The 22,776-nt window shown below is 48.5% G+C and overlaps 1 protein-coding gene across 4 annotated transcripts in view; it reads right to left on the bottom strand.

Moving 5' to 3' along the window:
• The window catches only part of LOC144727448 (homeobox protein Meis1-like), a 141,705-nt gene that overhangs the window by 16,581 nt on the left and 102,348 nt on the right, over positions 1–22,776 (bottom strand). For all 4 annotated transcript variants that reach the window (XM_078606284.1, XM_078606285.1, XM_078606283.1 and 1 more), the window contains exon 9: positions 19,483–19,559. In XM_078606284.1, the coding sequence (XP_078462410.1) occupies positions 19,483–19,559 (77 nt within the window). The remainder of the gene's footprint in view (positions 1–19,482; positions 19,560–22,776) is intronic.

The following is a 22,776-nucleotide window of genomic DNA, read 5'->3' on the forward strand; positions in this document are numbered from 1 at the left end:
TAGATTGGGATGTCTGGCCAAGTCCATCGTTGAGTGGCTTGTGGGTGGAAATCAAAGTAACTGGAGAAAACCCATGCATTTGAGGGGGTAACACTGAACGCTCTGCACACATAGGTTCAATAATCTATCGCTGTGTTGCCATCTCATGGCCAGCGACGATACCTCACAGAGCAAGCCTACATCACCTTTCTCTTTTGTTTGAATAGATACCAATCCATCCAGTAAAACACACTTCAGACCAGGGCTTAATTTCTCACCCGAATACTATTTCTTTAATTGCTGCTAGACTGCATGTGCGCATTTCGAGCTTCTTTCGCACCGTACGTAGCCAAACGTGCTCATCGGAAGCGCGGGGAAGACACGTGATCAGTAGCCACCGCCAGAGTGACAGGAAAACTGGATGTAGTGTGCCAGGTGCAGGGATATTCTCCGGGCAACCAACCTGGACGGACCCAGTTGGAAACGAGCCTTGCTTCGTCCGAAACGGCAACTTACGTTGCACGCGAAACAAAAAGTGGGAGAAACGATACCCAGGATGGCAAGAGCGCCTCATCTCCCGGTGGTGAAACAAGTCCTCCTGCGTGCATCACCTTGGCCCCATGCTTCTAGTATTCCGGATTCTGCCCATGTCCAAACCCAGTCTGCCAGCTGTGTATCAACCCGCCCCACCCTCCCTCCCCGCCGTTTCAAATATTAACCTCAATTAAATATTAAACCTCGTCTTCGAATGCGAAGGTGTTCCTGGTGAAATCAGCTGTAATCGAATTAAGGCGTATTTGCCCCGCAGACTCTGTATCCGCAGCGGTGTCAAGGGTTGTGTGGAGGCTGCAGGGAACTCTGTTGTGGAGTCGAGGGAAGGGAGTGGGGCCTGTGAGCGTAAGGAGACTGTTAATCTAACAGCGATTGTTATGGTGATGTTCGCAAAAACAAAACAAAAACATCGTGCTGCGTGATTTGATTTGGACAAACAACGATGGATTAGATTTTTTTTGCACGCGTTTTTATATTTTGCCAACAAGCGACGGCAGCTGTACATGCGTTGCTTGGATGTATATTTGGAGAGGTTTTGAGGAATTGTTAGGCCAGGAGGTTCAGCGGTCTAGGGAGCGGCTCCAAAATCGCAACGCTGCTAGTTCAAATCCTGGTTCGGGGTCGACTCAGCCCATCATCCCCCTTGTGGTCGATAAAGCGAGTAGCACTGTGCAGGGAACTAAACAGTGGTTGTCCCGTGGAAAGACTTGCCTCTGCCAAAGGAATGTTGAATTTCCACAACCGTCTCAGGGTGGTAAACAGGAGATGAGCACTGTCTCCACGCTCGCGTGAGCAGGAAATCATTTCTCGCCTTGACTTTTGGGGATTAAACAAAAAACCCAAAAAACTCATCGCTTTCATTTTTTTTTCGCTTTTTTTCGTTTCTTGCTGCCAATACAGATGTACACATCTGCTGTTCTGCCGTGCACTGCGGCGCAGAGCCACTCTCCGTTTGCGCAGCGAGTGGCTGCAACCAATCATCTCGGTCAAAATGAAAACTTCCGCAAGTGGCAAGACACATTAATCCCGCGACATTCTGCAACGGCTGTGGTGCACGCGGGCTCGAGAGCGTGCAGTTTAAAAGGATTGTTCAATTCACTCGCAAGCACTCTTGGTGTTGACAAGAAATGACAAAAAAAAGATCTCTATAAGTAAAGCCTGCACATTTTTTCTTTACCCTTTCAAAATTACAAAAAAAGGCTCCGCGCCCGGGCGCGACTGCGTGTGACTTGAGCAGTTTTGCGTCTGCCGGCTGTTGACATTTGTATCTTACTGCCGTAAATGTGCTGGATTTATTAAGCACATTATAGATATCGCATTGCATGGCTGTTTTAAGTGGTGGACGATGTGACAATCCAATTGAGCTGTTGAGGAACTGAGCCCAAAAAATTGTTTGATTTCGTGGACATGCTGTGTGTACAATGGGACCAGTCCCTTTTAAATGGGCTGTGTGTGTGACCTATCATACGGAAAGTGGGTTTCTGACATGTAAATGTGCATTTCGAGGGTTAATCTCTTGTGTGCGTGGGTCTTGTCTGGCCATTCACATTACCTGCCGCATTCACAACTATTCACCAAGGATTTGGCCAAACATCCCCAAGTATGAAAATGAGTCTCGAAACTCAATGAGGTTTCCCTCGGTAAGCAAAATATACTTATTTACGTTGTTGTTTTTATTACATTTAAATGTTGCTTTCATTGCATTGGTGACAATTCACTACCTTGATAAAAGCAAGAGGACATCATTTGGATGAGTATCTTGTCACGTGTTTTTTTTTGTATCCCAGTCACGTGATTCTCAGGAGGATGTGATTGTTCTGTAGGTGCCGTTGTTATTCGCGTCTTTTTCTTTGCTCTTGGAAATAAACCACAACCCCTAGACGGAAGAGAACCCCCCCCCCCCACTTCAACGCCTCCAAACGTGAGAAAAATAATCCCAATTATTTACCCAGACGAGACTGGTCTGAGTCACGTGCCCTTCGCCAGGAATGTGTGGCTTCACGTGGGAGGAAACTCAAGCGCGTGGAGAAAGCGCCCACACGTACGCCCGGGCTGAAACTCAACACTGCCGTCGCTTAGTCAACAGTCCTGCTGCCTACAACACCTAGCAAGCCCCGTCGATTGCCAATCCCGGTAGCAATGGTGAGGCTTAACCTCGCTAGCTTAGCTTCCGAGATTCGACAAGATCCGACCCATCGAGGGTCGGATCTTGCCGTACACGCAAAGCTGCGCAACGAGAAGACACGTACAGCTCTAAGGTGGCAAAAGATAAAGGCGCAATCCCGCAACTGCATGCTCTCGCGACTGCTGGTGGCAGGGCCCTCCTCCACTGGAGGGAGATCTAGAGAACCCACCCGGAGGCCATGCGGCCTACTTTGACAAAGCCGCCAGGCGTCTTGGAAGAGGTGGGACTATCCCCGAATTACCCCACGTAAAACGTTAATTCAGGAATTAACGCGTGGATAGAAGTCTCCAGGTATTTTTTTATTTTTGCTTCTCATTCTCCTTCTTGCCCTTCTCGCGTTTCGCTTGGCCCGAAAACAAATACGGCTCATTTCAGTGAAGGAAGATGACCATCCTTGGGGCCAATGGCTCCCTCGGGGGGGGGGGAAAGGCAGCGGTGACGGGGGCGGGGGGCAACTTTCTCGCTAATTCCTCCGGTGTGAGGGCTGGCGTGTATAAAGGATTAGAACGCTGCTGCTCTCCAAACCGTAAAGGCCGGCAAGGGTATTAAGCGTAAACCCAGAGCGGGGCTCGCCCATTAATGAGTAATGGGCGTCGAGGCCCAAATATCACGAGTGTGTGTGTGTGTGCAAGGGTCTTCGGAATCACGCACACATGCGCGCACCACTCACACGTACACAGAACAAAGACAAAGATCGACCGAATAGCCTTCAACAGACTATTGGGAGGCGAGTGCTGGTTGCGAGCAGTACCCATGAACGCTGGCATGGCACACTGGGAGGGTGGTTGGCCAGACACCACGCCCGGCCGCCTTTGTCTCCCCGGTGGTGATATTTACACACAGCACCAGGTACTCATTTGCGGCTGAGTCGACTCAGGGGAGGCCCAGGAACCGGTTCAGATATTCGACACTGTTTTTGGTGGCCATGAGCGGGAACTGAACTGAATCGGGGTGGCCGGGTTCGTAGCGCAGCGCGGTAACAGCTGCACCACCACTCCTCACTTGGAGAGACACACACGCACACAGGCACACTCGCACACAAAGATCCATCCACCCTCTCCGGTTCACCGCTACGCTCACGCCATCGGGTAAGTGTTGCTGTAAGTGAGCATCTTTTAAGGTTGATAGGCAAGGAGCATACACTTGCGTTTAATGATGAGACACTGTGTGTCGAAACCGGTCCAGAGTTGTACTTGGGTTGAAGTTAGGCACTTACAGAAGGCCTTGTGGTTGATGGCAAGTTGCAAAAAATACGTTTATTTTTTTTACGTGGTAGGACAGACATATGAAGGAGAAACATTGTCGACTTATTGAAGCTGTTAAGGTTGACATTGCAAACAAAACGGTGGCGTGCTTAGTATCAGGTCTGCCTACATTTATCTTCACAATGATGATGTTTACACATGACACCAAATGTAAAACTTCAACGAATAGGCCCTCTTAGCGACAATTGCCACTGATATTTTGCACTCATGACACAGAAACATCATTATATACACATGCGAACATACAAATACAAAGAGACACGCATAAATGCAGTGATATATACAAGTGAACACACAAATATACATATATAAAGGCAAAGATCCCCCATTTAGCCTTACCAGACTGTTGGGGAAAGTGCTGTCAAGCGAGCACCTATGAAGGCCGGCATGGCACACAAGGGAGTGGGTGGCCAGCACCTTTGTCTCCCGAGTGGAGATGTCTACAAACCACACCAGGTACTCATTTGAAGCTGAGTCAACCTAGGGGAGGCCCAGGACCGGTTTGAATATTCGCCACTGTTACTGGTTGTGAGCGGGAATCGAACTCGGGTCTTAGCACAGCGCGCGAACCGCTACACTACCGCTCCCCACTATATATGTACACACACACAAATACAGACAAAGACAAACACGATGACAGACACACACACATGACACACACACACATAAAGATAAAGCTCCCCCTTTTAGCACAATCGACTTTTTGGCCAAGTACTATGAGAGATGCATCTATTAAGGTCGGCACAGCACTCAAGGGGACAATGTGCTCAGCTCCAAGCCTGACCGCCTTTATCTCCCCAGTGCTGACGGTTACACACCACAACAGATAATCATTTATGGTCGAGTAAACTTATGGCCAGAAAACAAAAACAAAGGTTTTAGACACACACGCACACACATGAAGACCCCACAATTAGCGTTGCACACTTTCAACGCACATGTCGTGAGTGAGATGCATTAATTCTCGCTGGAATTTGCAAACACAAGGGTATGGGCGGTTAGCATCAAACATCAGCACCGACGTTATCCAACGGTTGGGAATCGAACCTGGCTTAGCTGGAACGCAGGGCAGCGTGCGACCCACTGCGCCACCACTCCCCCACGCCCAGTCAGCGCCCCCACCCCCCCCCCGACACAACCCCCCCATACGCTTAGGCAGACACAAAACACACGGCCAAGCACACATTCACATACATAGGCATAGCGCTGCCTTCTTGTGCCAAAAGGCCGTGTGTGCGTGCATGGCACAGTCTGTTTTGTTTATATGCAAGAGACACGGCCATGATTCATGGTAAATAACACAGGCCTCGCTGCAGATGCAATGCAAATGCTCATGTATATTTATTTATTTATTTGCACGCACGCACGCATGAGCGCAACCAGCGGAACCTTATTTAGTGCGGCGTCGCGGCTGTTTCCATGGGCACCCAGTGGGGTGGTGGGGGGGAGAAGATGGTTGGAGAAGGAGGTGGTGGGGGGGGGAAGCTGAGCGAGAAGGGGAAAGTTGACGTCTAAACTCGCCATTTGAAATGGAAATGCGGCCTCGCTGCAAATGCCAAACGAGACGCGCGCGGCTCACCACCGGCTGGCGAGCTTCGCTCCTGCGCTTGAGCGTGACCGGTGGCTGCGGAGCCGCGCGAGGAGCAGGAGGAAGTGGGCAGGGTACCGCCGCCACCGCCGCCACCGCCGCCGCTTTCGCAGATTTAAAACAAAATCTAGAACGGACGCGCCGTGTTTTTTCCGCGGCAGAGAGCGAGAGAACGCGGCCATCTCCAGCGTCGGCGGATTGTTGTCTCGTCTGGGGTTTTGCCCCAAACGCTGCCGAGACGCTTCTGTTGTGCCTCGCAGACGGGTGGCGCAGCGCGCTTGGCATGCCCCCCCCCCCCCGCTACTTGGAAGAGAAATTGCCCCCCCCCCCCGGTCTAATTTTCCCTCCCCGATTACTGGGCCCCTCCAGCCTGAGGACACCGCAGCAGTTTGCTCCGCCTGCCTCACTCGACAGCTACGTCACTGAATAAACCCTAGGGGAGCCTTTGTCCGGCTCTGTGAGCCTTTTGAACTCACAACTGAACCCCACGGTATGGCCTGGTCCGGCTCTATGAGCCACTGGACCCAGTGGTGTAGCGCGGTTGGCATTAGCCCCCCGTTCAAGTTACAAATTGGGGCTCCATGTTCCAATGTCCCCTCCTATTCGTAGCCCGGCGCCTAGGCCCGCCTGGCACCATGGGCCTCGGTGCAGTTGCACAGCCTGCACACGCCACGACTACGGCCTCTGTTTGCGGATAAAAGTGGAGATTAAGCATTTGCAAACAGTGAACGTTTCCCCGCTTGGCGATTAGTGTCATCCATCTACTGCACGCCCATTCATCATTCGCCTGTCAACTGCCCCAGCTTATATCCGCTTTTACATTCATTTGCAAAGCAGGGATGCGCGCAGTCTGTCTCACGGCAACACTCATTCATGAATTGCAAAGGCGAGCAGTCGCCGGTAAATCGGCGCATATCTCGATGAATGCAGAAAAGCTCACTGTTTGGCGATGTTTACATTTCTCTGCATCGGGACGAGACTGAGATGGGGTGGGGGTGGCTGCGAGGGGGGGGGGGGTAGCGCGGGGGGGGGGGGGATGCCAGCGCAGCGTCTGTTTGGGACAGACATCCTGCACTGTCGATGACATCATTTAGGCAAAGGTCAAATGTCACGGCAAGGGCAGGTCATTGGGCGGCCATTGGACTGTTTGCTTTTGTTAAGCATCTGTTAGGTCAGTTGGCATGTCACGAGCTACCGATACCCGAACCTGGGACGAGGAGGAAGGCGTGTGCGCGTGACATCACCCGAAAGAATCCCAGAGCACGGCGACAAATTCCCAAACGACACAAAAAGTCCACACATGCTGCGGAGCCCCGCTCGCTTTTTTTTCAGCTGGTGTTTGTGTGCCACTATTTGCCGGCCATGGAAGCGAAGTCAAAGAGAATCAAAAATGGCAACGTGTTGACATTTTTGTTGTTGTTGTTTAAAAAACGAATAATTGTAAACTGCAAAATGTGGCCAGAATTATACACTCCTGCAAATAATTTACAAAAATCGAGCTAAAAAGAGCCATACGATGTTGCACGACGAATGTGCCAATTCTTTAGTGATTTACGGTGTGATGGACGTTTTCTTATTGTCGTTATTACGAGCCGAAAATTCCAGTTTGCAAACGGGCCAAAAAAAAATTGGGAACATTTTCAGCCAATTGCATCATTTGCTCAAATGTATTTTGTTAAAACTTAAATGCCAGAATCTATTTGTCACTGGTTAAAGTTTGGTGGCGACGGGATGAGTTTTAAAAGACATATACAGTCCGGACGTTATCCACTGTGAATGACAGTTTATTAAGAATGTCATTACGCAAAGACCCAGGCCCATTCTGTTCCCAGCAGAGAGCAGTTATCTGACAGAAATATGTCCCAAGCCAGGCACAGCCTTTCCCTTCCCCTCCCTCCTCCCTACCAATAATGGGACTGCTCCCTCCCTCTTTGCCCTATACACAACAAACACACATGCATACGCACACCAACACACTGCACATCAACGCATACGTGCATATGTTCACACAAACATGTGGAAATTGGTATATTTCATATTACATATGTGTGCGTTGGTATACTTATGCACATCCATACATCCGTAAACGAATGTGTGGATGTGTGCACACAGATACATGAATACGTACCTATATACCATATTAACCTGGTGACCTAAGGTCGATTTCCCAGTCAAGCTCAATTTCAGTGTAGAGTGATATCTGAATCGGTCCGCGTCCGTTACCGCTGATGTGAAAACATGCACTGACCAGCGTGGTGAAGTATGGTCAAACTATCCACGCGACTGAAACGCACGTGAAGGCCTCCATCACAGCAGTGGATAGACAAAGAGCTTCAAATGATAATTATCATCAATACACTTATATTTGTATAACCCCGTGTTCATAGACACACAGTATATAACTATGTTCGCAGTACATAGCTGCAGTACGTTTGTATCCACATACACAAACAGCGGGAGAAAAAAAAACGCATCTGCGTAATCACTTACGAGAGTTATTTTATTTTTTTACCATCAGAATTGACCGTGAATGCAGGTCAGCTGTAACAAAAAGGCACCTGTGACCTGCACGGTTGGCGTTATTTATTTACTTCAAAAAAAATAATGTTCTCTTTAAACATTCGGTGAACGAGGAGGGGGGGGGGGGTAAGGGTTGGGCGGCGGTGTAAGAAATAGCGGTTATTTCGCTAAGCGATGGAAATCGGTGCGAGCACCGTGTCGTTTTCGTGGCAGCATCAAAACCTCACCACCGCGATTTGTCAAAGTGATCCCGGCAGCCTGACCGCGGTTACCATGAAATAGTGGAAACGTGTGCCTCCGATCGGGGAGGCAATGCCTGCGATGCCGCGGGGAATTCGTGTTTAAAATTTGCAACATCAAACTCCTACTCTCCTCTCTTCCTAGCCCCCCGCCCCCCCCCACACGCTTCCCCCCCCCCCACCTCCACCACAATTCCTTGACTCGCTGTTCCCGTGCAAGCCCCCGCATAGCAAATTCCACCAAGTAGGGCGCTGAATCGCAAAATTGGCACAAATTGAGGTCCGCCCCTGCAGGTTACAAAAGCAACAAATATTTATGAATACACGGGAATTATTTACTTGGCCGTTATTTGTCGGTTAAGCGGAGGTTGTTTGACCATTCTTCACCATGCTGGTCATTGTGGGAAGGTGAACAGAAGGGCCAGCAGCGGTTCAGACATCGCAAGCCACCGATTTTCACTGTTTTTTTACAATATACTAAATGTCAGAGCGCTGTACTGCGAATTCTATTGTTTTATTTAACTTCCATGCGCTCACAGCTATGCGTCCTGCCTTCAACAACCTGTACTGACCGGAGTGGTGAAGTATGGTCAAACCACCCACGGCCGACCGAAACATAAAAAAGGGGTGGATTTATTTTCACAAACCTTAAAGCAGAAAGGGGTCAATCTGTGAAGCATCTCGCTGTGGACATGCGCAAAAAAAAATGCCCTCCTTGCAGCAGTAATACTCCTTTAACTCGGTCTTTATTCCTATCTATAACTCTATATATACACACTATTTTATTATCAGTAGCTGTGCTTAGCCCGGGCTGTCAGGACGGTAATGCTGTCAGCACCAAGAGACGAGCAAAGACTCCGGCCTGGGACCGTAGGCTAGACTGATAGCACTTTATAATCCTTCTGTGGGGAGCACGGGGGCAATTACAAACCTTCAATTACCCGCAATCCTCGGATGAAGTTGAAAAAAAATTCAGATTTCAGATGGGATAAACCCGGCCGGGCTTTGACGGGCGGTAAAATTAAGCCAAGCTTGCTTGTGCCGATAACCGTACGAGTGCCGCGTAGAAAGGCTGCAACTCTGCTGCGGGAATCAAAGAATAATTGACATAAATCCTGTCATGGGGTCAGCCAACATTTATGGTGGTGCCTTGAAGGGAAAGCTCGCCCGATAATTAATTTTTTAATAGATTAAAGCCAGTCTGGGCAAGGCGCGACCTTCACCTGGGCCGGTGTGGCGATGTGAAACGCACCTCTGGGGTGACCCTGTGCCTGCACCCTAAATCAGAGGCGCGCTCTAAAACGCGCACCCCGGCTATAATGGGCGTAATTCCATTTACTGCAATGTCAGACGAGCGGCGAGCATAAAACGCCGGGCTTAAGCAGCGCGGCGACAAAATTACACCGCTCGCGAAAAAAAGAAAAAAACCTACGGGGACCGCGGTTTATGTTATTGCAGAAACGTCCAACCCTGAACAATGTCTCCCCTTTAATAAACAACGCAATAAAATTGTTGTCACGCGTCCATCGCGTCGCCGATCGTCCCGCGGTAGATTTCCACCCAGGAGAAGGCCTCGCGCCAACGCCGGAGGACCCCGTTTCCGCGCGCGGACGAGGTGGCGATAACGAGGTGGCGGCGATAACGAGCTGCTCGCTATCAAACGGCGGGGAACGCGAAGCCTCGGGAAGCTGCGAGCGCCGTGGTGCTTTCCTCGCCCGGGCCACTCAGCCTCCCCACCACCGCTGGGCCGTTTATCACCACGCTGCCTGGAAAATGCCTCCCTATCTCTTGCACCTTGGGCTACGAGTTAACGGCACGCCAAGCAGAACGTGCCACTTTGATCTAAACGAGCAAGAGGCTCTGATATCTGCAGGGATGATGGTTCTTTTGTTCATATTCCACCCCCTCCCCCCCCCCACCGCTTCGTTTTTTTGCAGGCGAGTGGGTCTCATGCTAGCCGGACGGATCAAAGTTCAAAAGCGATCTCCTGCTACCGCCTTCATGGGCGGCGACTGTATTCTGAAGGAGGCCTCTCAGTGCCTTCTCAGAGTTATTTCTTTTTATTAACATTGTTTCGTTAAAGAACCCCGTGCCGAGGCTCTATGTGTAAAAAACGCAAAGCCTAAACGCAATGATGGGAATAATAATACTAGCGTTCCTGCCCACTGTGTCAATCCACTTTCTCTGCACTTGTGAAATTTATCATGAATTGGGCCCATTAGTTGATCCACTGCTGGATGAAGACACCGCTATGCCATGTCAGTCACGGTGGAAGGTGGGGGAGGGGTGTGATATTTGTCCATATTGCTGTGCGGGTTGGTAAAGGTGGAGAGCATAGGACGCTGAAGCATAGTAGAGTACAACAATGCATCTTTGCTGCACTGTTACTCTGCCGCCCACCATGCAAGCCCCGTAATGACCTGTTCGTGCACACTCGTCGCCCATCCAATGCCGTTTCCAGGCTCAACACTGCTCAGCTTCTGGGATCTGACAAGATTGGCGACATTCTGGGCAGAGGTTTCTGGAAGGAAATCGCAACCCAGTCTGCTGCGCCGTGACACTCGGCAAAAGGACTGGGATTTCACGTACGATGAGCGGCATGCGGCCGTCACGTGCATCGTACGCACGTCGCGTTTGTGGGTGGACGATCACGCTTCTTTCGGAACACCGCAGACCCCTGTGCATGACGACAGAGCGGAGGGATTGCGCACGGACTGACCCAGCGTTTCTCCGCAGCGTGCAACGATCATGCAACGCCGGAATGCCAGATTCCGAGCGCAGGCCCCATCGTTCACCCTGTTAGAGAAGCATAAGCGCCCCCCACCCCCACCGAGTGCCGTGTGGACCACGCGGTCGTGGCGCTGATACTCGCACGCAGGCTCGTGCGTCAGCCACGGTCAATCCACTGCTGGACGAAGGTCTTCCCAGAGCCACCGCCATAACCCGCACTACCGCGATACAACAATCTAATACGATATCGTGAAAACTGACTTCATACGCAATCTTGTGTCACTTTGTATTAGGGTGGAAACTATTTTCCTTTCCTCGGAAATATGTATCTGGGTGCGCCAATGCACTCCACCAAGGCACTCTTTCTCCAGGGCTATTCGAAAACCCATGCCAATGCTCAGCGTGCTTGATTTGAACAGCTACTAATATCTACTTGGACATGTCTTAACATGTGAAGCTCTTTCCTCCCCTCGCCCTTCCCCTTCTTCACCAACACGCAATGACCAGCGCGGTAGAGTACGGTCAAAACTAAACTAAAACTATTATTTATTTTTACCAGGTAAGGCTCTGTGAGCTATATAGCTCTATCTCAGCAGTGACGTGGCCACTCATTCATAGCTCAACGAAGTGGCTTAGCACGTGGAAATGTATAGCAGCAGCCAAATGCTGTGAACACGTGATGTTGATTCTAAACGTGGAGGGAAAAACCGGAGGACCCGGAGAAAAATCCACGTGACCATGGGGAGAAAGACACGCAAACTCCAAATATATAGGCGCCAAGGTCGGGATCGAACCCACAACCTCCTGTATACCAGGCGAGGTAGTTAACATCCCGCCACCTCGGTGCCCAGTATTGTGCGTGGAAGCCTTCATCCAGCAGTGGACTGATGAAGGGATGTGAATTACCATAAATATTCCAAGGGCAGAGACAGTCAGACTTGAAAAAGATAGCAGGCCAGCGTTGGGAAAATAAACCTATATGGGAGTTCTAAGCTGTGTTTCTACTTTTATGGTTTATAATAACGAAACAAATTAGATTCCACTGCAGTGTGTGCAGATAAAAGCTATTATTTCAAGGCAAATTAAATCCAACTTTTTTTGTTACAAAGTTTAATTTGAGGACCGTGTTAATAAAAAAAAAATAAGTTAAAAGTTCTTGCTCCTCTAGAAAGCATTTGACAGCGCTCATCTCCATCCTTGGCCCTGAGTCAGTGGTGGAAATTCCCCATTTCTATGACAGAGGCCAGTCTCTCTACAGAACAACAGCTGTTGACTTTGCACTAAAAGGCACTCATCTGTCAACCCAAGGAGGCACACAATATGCAGAGTCAATCCCCATCCGAGATTTAAACTCGAAATCTGTGCTGCTATAAATTATGACGTGATAAGCCACTTCGTTGAGCTATCATTTGTGGGGCAAGGGCGTTAATGAAAAAAGAAACTACGTAGCTCGGTGGGGCTTTAACTGGTAAAATTAAAATCTTTAGTTTTTTAACAAAAATCTGATCACTCCACATGTCGGGAGCTATCCTCTTCATCACAAAATACGTGGGTACGACCCGAAAATGCGCCCAAAACATTAACGACAAATGTAACAAATTTGGAAGAAAAAAAACACACGCACACAAATGAATACACTAAAGCAATAAGACACGTATTAAACAAGAACAGAGAAAAAAAAATTCTCTTCTGTAAAAAAAAAATTAAACCCCCCCAAAAAAATCCCCATGATCCTGGGCGTATAGGTATGCGCGATGGGATTAGTGAAGAAGACAAAAGGCGAGGGGGGAGGCTGGTAAACAGAGCGAGCGAGCGCGCACGCGGGGCTGCCCAGGGCTGGAGGCGTTCCCAGGCAGGTGCTGCGTGGCCACCTCGCTGCCAGGTGCGCCGGGGAGCGGCGTGCGCTCGCTTGCCGGCCCCGTCACGTGGTCGCCGGGGGTCAGGATTCTGCCCCGGGCTCGGTTCTTAGCATTGCAGCACAGCGCTCCTTTAAGCCACCATTACTGTGATGTATTCATTTCAGTGCGTCGTGATTTTTATTTTATTTTTTATTTAACTTTTATTAAAACAATTTTTTACCTAAGTGACTTTACCGAAAAAAACCTAAGCATATGAATCCTTGCAGTCACGAAAGCTTCAAATCTGGTTTTCTTTTTATTCTGTCCGTTTCTTTTTGTTGTTGTTTACCTTTAGCTCTTTCTCTATCTCGAGTCTGTCTACCCGTGTGTCTGTCTGACAGGATATGCATTTGTACTATTAGGTAAATGGGCAAAAATATCATTACAAAAAGTGAAAATGTACATGCATGGATTACAATCTCAGCAATATGTTTTGTGCGCATCCTCGCAGACTGGCGTAAATAAGCAGGCAGTAGCCACAGTCATAGCTCGGGACATACTGGACGTGGTGTGCCGGGTGAATGAAATTAGCACCTGAACATATATAGCGAGCGTGTGTCTCCATATATATGACTATATCCCACCCCGATGATGCGCATATCTGGCAACGTCTCAGACGTCTCGAGATGCAGCGACGCTTAGACGCAACAGCAAATAAAAGCTTGCGCTGAATTGCAATCAAATGAGAGCCGAAAAAAAATGATGCAAGGACGTGTACGATATGGAATGACTCGATCGTCTTAACAACGCGGGCAAATTGTGGGCGTCTGGATGCGGGCAGTCTCTGAATTTTGCCTTCCAGCCAAGTCTTTCCCCACTCGGCGAGTGTTTTGTCTGTCTGTCTGTCTGCCCGCCTGTCTTGTCCGTCTCTGCCGACGTGCTCTCAATCCCATCAAGAGGAACCTCGCTTGCTCCCTCCCTCCCTCGCTCGCTCGCTCCCTCCCCCTTGCGCCTCGCCCGATGCCTGTGGCCTGCGGCGGAACTGAACTTGCCTCGATGGGCGAGAATGCGGGTCGGCCGGTTGGTAAGATGTGTGTGTGTCTCTCTCTCTTGCCTTGCGGCGCTGGGGAGACCCCCCGCCCTAAAACCACACACGATTGACTCAAGTTCAAAAAAAATAATTCTGAGAGCGGGAAGAGAGAGAAAAAAACTGCTGGCGTTGTGCAAACTTTCAACACCGAAAAAAAAAACGCCTCCCACACCCAAGTTTTCGCAACTGCCCACACTGTCTCCGTGTGCCTAAAGCCCACCTATCCTTCACCTCTATCTTAGCGCAGAAATTCCATTGAAAACCTTAACTTTAAAACCCTAATTTGTGTACGTGTGTGTAAACGATGTTCGATCGTTGGGAAACAGGCGCAGCTTTTGTGATGTTTGTACAAAAAAGTATAATCCAACCTCTTATGTGTGGAAGAGTAGGCCAACTACCTTCGTCTAGTCAAGGGGGGCTCTCTGGAGCTCCATCTAGTGGAGGCCCTTCTCACAGCAGTGGTGTGAGCTGACAATACCAGGCCTCACCTTTACCACCTTGACATCTTCACCTTTACGATCATATTAATCCTCACGCGCGCGCTTCTTCGGGAAGGCCTGGCGATCAATGCACGGCGATGCTTTGCGTCGATTAAAAATTTAATACGCCACTCCGAAATGGGTAATTTTATATTACATAATCAAAGGCAATACACGTGTGTTTACAATTCGCTAATTCGGATTTTTATCACTAATGGGGGACGTTAATTCGATCTTCGCGTCGCATTAAAATTGCATGACGGATATTATTTATCCTTCTGCTCAGTGTCTAACCAATCGTATGTAATAATATGGAAGAGAGACGTGGCAATGTGAAAGATGAACTTGAGTGGAGTACTACTTTAACACCGCTTGTTAGTTTAAGATCAATTTCTTAAGACTTCCTAAAGTACGCGAGACCCTTTTTCACAGCCAAAAAATGCATATAATGCATGTTTACTGATGGTATCGCTCTTATATAAATTTCATGGTTTGATGGGCAGGTGATTTTCAGCTCCTCACCAAGCCTATCTGGATTAACACACCTAGCCCGTATCACCCAAAAAAAACCCACCTTATCATCCCCATCAGACATGCACTGCAGCCCACAGCTTACGAACTTTTCAAACAAACGGCTGATAAATGTGCCTTTGCAATCCAGGTGTGATCTGTACATTTCTCTGGGTCCAAATCGTTTCAGTTTGATAACCCCCCCCCCCACACACTTTTTAAATATTTTTTACTATAAATGTGTTCCTTTTGAACTTGAATAGCGTAAAATGTTGAACGTTGCTGTCCAGGGGCATGTTGCTGTGAGAAAAGGAATCGAGAGCTTTTTTTTGTTCAGAGACTCCTATAAAATGTGTGCTTTTAAAGAGCACAGAGACACAGATAAAGATCCCCTGTATAGCCTGACAGGTTTTTGGGGCAAGTGCTGTTAGCGGGCACCTATGAAGGCCGGCACAGCACACGAGAGGTTGGATGGCCAGAAGCACGCCCGGCCGACTTTGTCTCCCCAATGCTAATGTTTACACACCGCACCAGGTATTCATTTCAGGCTGAGTAGACCTAATGGATGCCCACGACCGGTTCAGATAATCGTAATTGGTGCTGGCCACGAGCGGGAATCGAACTCGGGCCGGCGGGTTCGTAGCGTAGAGCGCTAACCGCTGCACGACCGCTCCCCATGCACAGACACGCACATGCGTGTGTGTGCACGTGTGTGCGTGTCCATGCATGGGGAGCGAACGTGTCATAATGGGTGTGTTTTGAATTTACAGGTGTGCTCGCCTTACAGGTAAATCCACCGAATTAAGGTTGTAGGCTGCACTAATAAATGTACACTTCTGCCAAATTTGAATTGGCAAGGCACTGAAATAATTAGGCAAACATTGCCTAATCGTCGCGTCACCATCCCTATTGTTACGCATTTCCTAAACACTTGCGGTGTGACGATGCTTCAATTCATCCATTCTTAAGGTCTCGACAGGAATTTACGTAGTTGTGCAATTTGTACTTCGTGTGTTTAATATTTATTTTAAAGCAAATTCCTTACCTTTTCTATATTTTGCTCTGATGTAGTTTCGTTGTTATTGTAACTTGCCGACCCACCGGCTACAGGACAACTGTGAAAAAAAGCTTTACGGCTCATCGGATTCCTCCAGTCTAAATAAAGATGCTGATCCTTAATTCATGAGTTCAACCCGTGCGTCACAATTTACGTACGTGTTTTTTTTCTAGGATATTATTCTGGATGGTGGAAGTGGTGGCGCAGTAGTGGCTGGCATGCTGCACTCCGAACTCGGTGAGATGAGTCCGTTTCACCTCCACACATTCATCAGAGTCGCGTTACGTTTTCTGCCTCTCTTAATTGTTTGAGTTCAGTTTTTAATTAAAACTTGGTTTTAATTGTAAATGATGTGCAGTTTTTTTATTTAAATTTTTTCTGCAGTTGCCTTTGTAACCTCGTTTTCCCTTGACAAAGAGACGTATGCTCAAAAATGAATGTTCTCTCTGTATTCATGTAAATCATAACACTCATAATCTTCAGCCGGTTGGTCAATCCACTGCACAATGTAGGCCTCCCCCGTCGCCTTACTGGCCATGGGGCTGTTTGACCATACTTCCCCACACTGGTTGCTGTGGGTTGGTGAAGGAAGAGAGGTCAAGTCTAGTTCGGATTATCACTTGCCACGGATGTTAGCCGTGACTGGGACAATGCATTGCAAGCAACTGCTGCTATATGTACCGTATACTTTACTGAACGTGCATATTCATACGGCTTTAACAAAACATGCCTGAAAAATCAATTCACTTACCCTAAAGTGAGTTGGTTGGTCTTAAAAAAGAAGAAAAAAACCGGTAAGACTTTAATTATTAATTTGATGACACCGTGGGCCCGCTGGCACTAAGTCGCGCTCTGCACGCCTGGCAATTTTGCACACGCGGGGTAAGTCGTACACAGGCGGTCACATCTGCAGACTTTCACGTTCACTTCTCCACCTCTGGCAGACCCAAAGAGATACCGTGTGCAAGGCAAGTGCAGGTCGCGAGCGCCTATTGTATGCATGCATGCATGTTGGACTTCTTTCGCGCCGTACGTAGCCAATCGCAAGGCGCGTAGCCTCTCGTGCTATTGAGGCGGTCACGGTGCACGAGGTGGTGCTATGGCCAGCAACACGCCCCGCCCACCCTTGTACCCCCCCCCTCCGCCCCACTGCTGAGGTTTACACACCGCACCAGGTACTCGTAGAAGTCTGAGTTGAGCTAAGTCCCGGACTGAAGAAGTCTTGCCCATCCTCTGCCCCCATCCGCACCCACCTCCACTGCTCCATCCTGCGTTGAACAGCGTGGTGACGTATGGATAAAACGACTCCTATGACTGATGTGGCATGGGGTGGGGGGGGTACCTTAGTCCAGCACATCAGTGGATTGACGTAAAAAAAAATCATAATTGGTGAACAAAGGCCCAAAACACCAAGTGGGCGACAACTAAACAGCACTACTGACGGTGTAACATTCAGGAGTAAACACATTTCGTGAGTTTTACATATCTCAAAATGTGTATGCGTGCGTGCGTGATGCTAACGAAAAAAAAGGGACATTCTTTAATTTTTTTTTCGACACATTTTCTATCTGATGCACGGCAGAGAAAATGTTGAAGCGAAGGGGGGGGAATACTTTGACGCTCTTAGCCTTAAGCCCACAACTCCTTCATGCAAGGGCAGAGCACTACTGTAATTCTGACCCCGAGGAGGATTTTGCGAGCGCATTTTCGGGGTGACGGGGGTCAGAGGAGGGCCCTGTGCATTTAGCATACCTGAAGGTTGTTTTAAAATCACTGGCAACCACCAACTCAGGATTCCTGCGCAGCTCTGAGTGCAGAATTGAATTACAGGTCAATGCGCTAGAGGGCCTTCGAAAAAACTGGTTCTGGTGTGTACATGCCCATCACGTACAACTTGACGCTACGTTTTAAAGCAATAAAACACACATATGGGTCGTTTGAGGTCCCATCGCTGAACAAAATGCGTTATCAAACCTCAGTGTGATCTTTAGACCACCGACGAATTCAAAGGTTTGGTAATATAAATTCGGTGGGTGTAATATTTGTTGAGGGTGGTGGTGGTTTAGCAGTTTACACTCTGTGCTATGAACATGGTTACATTATTAATTATTCGTGGCCACAGCGAACGTCAGTGGTCAGTGACATCTGAAACGACTCTGGGCCCCGCTCCCCCTTTGACCAACCTGCACTGACCAGTGTGGTGAAGTATGGTCAAATAACCCCCATGTCTTGCACAGTGTGGAGAGGCTTTCATCCAGCATTAGATTGACAAAGGGCTGTAAATTATATTATCATTCAAAATGTTATTATTTACCATTAATAGTTTCTCACTAACAAAGCTTATTAAATACGTATTTCGTAGTTAACTTATCCCTTGCATTCCAAATAGTGTTTGTGCCATAAGTGTGGATAAAACACCAAATGTGCTTACTTATATCCATGCTGTGAAATGTTCTTTTACTCTGATTACTTTCAAATTTGTGTCGTTAGTCTCTCTGAACATGACCCTGCAATTGATTTTCAGGTGCTAGTGAAGTGGAGTCCTTTTCAGAGTGGATTTTGGTCACATTGCGCTCAAGCAATAGAAGTCCACTCCATCATACACCATGGCTGGGATGCTTACATTAGCAGCAGGCTTTGTAAGCACAATGTAAGAAGTGAGCTAAAGAAAGCCGAGGGCTGAGTACACACCCAAGAGCATCACGCGCCACTTCTGCTGACACGTGATTATTAAGAAATCGTAATTATTACAAAACGACGATGACACAACGCCTTGACGTTAAATTTAACTGCACAAGTGAAGCCCATTGTGCTAAGTTGTCATCGGAACCACAAGCGTCCAACATGCTTACCAAGAAACTTTAAAGCAAAAAAGCAAGAGAGAAGCTTTTTACAAAGAAAGAGGAGCGAGCGAGCGAGCGAGAGAGAGAGAGAGAGAAAAAAAATGCTGTCCGGTGACTTGCTAAGCGCGGGATAAAGCTTTGGACAAATCCCTGAGGCATTGTCCGCCTGCACAGACCAGATAGGAACCTCTTTTCTGTAATGAATCGAGATAACTAGCAAAAGCCAAAGACTGGTGCTTATAATCAGAGGCATGAATTTCACGTGAAAAAAAAAAAACTACATTAGCCACACACACAATGATGGCTCCGTGAGACCACACGGTCTGTGCAGTTTTTCACGTCGGTAGTTTGCTATCGCGCCTTAACCCCTCGCTCGCCCACAATGGAAACGACGCCGCCGCCACCGCAATTCTGAACTTGGCACAAAGGAACGCACGCCTTCTCCAGCCCCATCCGACACACGCCGCCGCGGTAGCAGCGGCGGCAGTAGCGGCACATCCCAACGGACAGACGCAGAGGCGTAAGAATAAGCCTCGGGAAAATCCGGGGATTTTGACGTTTGGAAAGTGTTGCGGGGGGCGCCACTGATGAAGCACGCGGCACTCACCAGTTGTTGACTTGTAATATGGTCAATCCGGTGTCCTGCGCAAGTTGTTTCTTTTGTTCTTCTGACGGGTACGGGTGCTGGAAAATGTAACACAACAACAAAAAAAAAGGAACAAGGGTCGGGGAGTATACACGAGACATCCCATTAGCCCGCGGAATTAATTACCGAGCGATGCATAACGCACGTTTCTGTGCGCAGCTATTGAAATTTTCAGCGGTGCAAAAAAAGAGGGGGGGGGGAATTTATTTATTATTTCATCACACTCTTTTTTAATCGTCACAAAGATTAGCCCAAGAAGGTGATGACAGCTCTGTGATTTCCGCTGTTGGAAATAATTAAAACGAGCTGCCTTTGCATTAATTTTCATTTTCATTGCATATTATCGCTTCTTATCATTTTTTTTTTACAAATTTCATCACACCCCATTGTTGAAACGCACACACTTAGCAAAGGGCATTTTGCTCTTATCTTATTTTTAATTAGATTTATTTAACTTTACAGCGTCGCTAACTGGTCACAAGGGAAGGATGGTTTCGTTGGGAAAATCTACAACTCGTCGAAACTATCTCCACAATTGAGGATAGCAATTTTATTACAGTAATTATTGCCTCAATTACAATGTAGTGTTCTCGTGGAACAATCATACTTTCAAAGCTGTCGTTTTTTGTTTGTCTGACCTAAAATATACACACATCTGACGTACATTCAGGCCAGTTTCATCACCGTATTCTGCAGTGGTTCTAACACTATTTTTTAATTTAAACTGCAGATTGAAAGTTTTCCATTACATTTCCTCATCACCTTTTTTTCTACCCTACTCAGTGCCCCTCTGCAATTATACAGCAAAAGTACACGACAGTCTTGTATTTCGATGCTTTTTTTTCCACGACACAGAGTTTCCCCTGCAGATGCTGTTTACTTTGCAAAAAAAGCTTTTGCTCTCCCTGTTGCTTTACAAATTAAATCCACTCTTATTCCTCACTGCTTAGCTCCGTCAAATGCGCTGCAGCTGATCGCCGGTGTATCCGGGTTGAAACCGCCTGTCTGTAGCTCGGAACTGTGTCTGACTTCACGCTCCACGAGCTGAGAGCCTCTTCTTTTGGGATCGATGAAGCTCCCGGCGAAAGGTTGGGGCATCGTGCCGAACGGCACGCGGTAGAAATTGAAAACGCGTCGGAGAGTTGTGCGTATGTTTTATATATGTTGAACTTCTTTAGCACCGTACGTAGCCAACCGTGATAATCGGAGTTTTCAATCTACATTCAAAAGTGCATAGCTCCAGTGAGGTCCTTATATCGGAAGGAGGAGCATTCCAGACGGCCGCAGAAGCACATCTCAAAGCTCGTGATGCGGTAACCGTCTTTGTACACCACAACCGTGAAAAACTACGTAGTCGTACTTTCTGTAAACCATGATAAACCAGTCAGACACAAAAGTGCGTGCAAGCTGGTGACTTTTTGTCCACCATGTACAGAGAGTGTCAGATTTGGTTGATTGTAACCTAGTCAGTGGCAAACTGTCCCAGCAGTGATCAGGGACGGCTTTCCCACGTCAAGCCCTTGAGGCGTAAGGTGGCAGTAGGCAATGTTGGCTATATCGAACTGATGATTGCCAACAAGGATGAGATCATATACGGTCGTCTCAATGTCCTGCTATTGTTTAAAATCTATATTTACTCTTTTGATTTGGTGGCCACAAACAAGGCAGCGTGCATTACACACGCGGTTTATCGAAGTTACGCGCGTGACAAGCAAGGCATGATGGGAGGACCGATCTCCCGTGATCGCAGCCGCGCCTTGCGCTGTCTAGAAATCCCCCTTTGAGGGGGCAGCAAACGAGTCAATAAACACGGACGTCTGGACAAAGTGACCCCGTCTCAGCTTGGGCCGTGGCGCGACGCTGTTGCTGTTATCACGAGGGCGAGACTCGGCGGAGGCGGGGATCAGAAAACGCCTCTGGGTTTCTACAGCCACTTCCCTCTCGTGCCCCTCCAACCGATCGCCGCCCTCGCATGCCCTCTCGGCTTCCACGCCTTTGTTTTGGCACTCGACGCCGGCAACCAACCACGTACCGTCCCTGCCGACCATCCCCACGTACCATCCCCATGTACCATCCCCACGTACCGTCCCCACGTACCGTCCCCACGTACCGTCCCCACGTACCGTCCCCACGTACCGTCCCCACGTACCATCCCCACGTACCGTCCCCACGTACCATCCCCATGTACCATCCCCACGTACCGTCCCCACGTACCGTCCCCATGTTCCATCCCCACGTACCATCCCCATGTACCATCCCCACGTACCGTTCCTGCCGACCATCCCCATGTACCGTCCCCATGTACCATCCCCATATTCCATCCCCACGTACCATCCCCATGTACCATCCCCGCCTACTGCCCCCGCGTACCCGAGCACCGTGGCGCGTCTGATGCAGTATTTCACTCCGAAGGACCTTCGGCTTTATGACGGTGGCAGCGGTTATTTATTTTAAAAGAACGCAGGAGTCGCATTGCTTACGTAAAGTGTGGACATCGTTCGGAAGGCGGGGGGGGGGGGGGTAGCAGTGGTTGGGGGGGGGGGCTTTGTGGGCGCAGAATTGGAAATTCATTGACAAACCACGTTGCCACGCGACGGGTTTGAAATATAATACTACGGCGGAGATTCCATATTAAAAATAATAAAGGAATTGTAATCGCATTAGCCACTCTAAGCCTGTCGCCCGTCTTAATGCACGGAACATCCGCGATAACCTTATTTCCCCCAATAGCTGACACCCAAGAAGATTTATTTGCTAAATGTTAATGCCAGATTCTCCCAGGCAAGTTGTACCACTGCAAAGGCCAAGCATTCCTTAATTTACACAAATGGTGCCATCCGCCGCTTGTAACGATACAATAAAGGGCAGACGGGTTTGTAGTGGGAAGAGGGGAAATATAACAAATATATCAACGCTCAAGGTAAAAGCGCAAGGCTGAAGAGTAAAACCTAAATAGAAATTAATTCGGCGGCGCGTGTTATACGCGCGAGAACGGAACGTGACGTGGAACTAACCAGCGAAAAATGCTAAGCAGAGAGAGAGAGAGATGAGCGTGTTTCTTCGTGGCAAATCGTATCACCAAAGTGCTGAATTGTACCGTCGCAGGCAATCAAACAAATGGTAGGCTGCAGCAATCGCGGGGGGGTGGCGAGTGGGGAACAATAATGCAGGCTTCGGGGGCCGCTCCGGCCGCTACACTACAGAGCCCCCCGATTTACCGCGTGGCTTAGGAGCCGCGTCTCTATTTTGTATCAG

The sequence above is a fragment of the Lampetra planeri genome, chromosome 25 (assembly GCF_965212315.1).
Source record: "Lampetra planeri chromosome 25, kcLamPlan1.2.h2, whole genome shotgun sequence".
Lineage (NCBI taxonomy): Eukaryota > Metazoa > Chordata > Hyperoartia > Petromyzontiformes > Petromyzontidae > Lampetra > Lampetra planeri.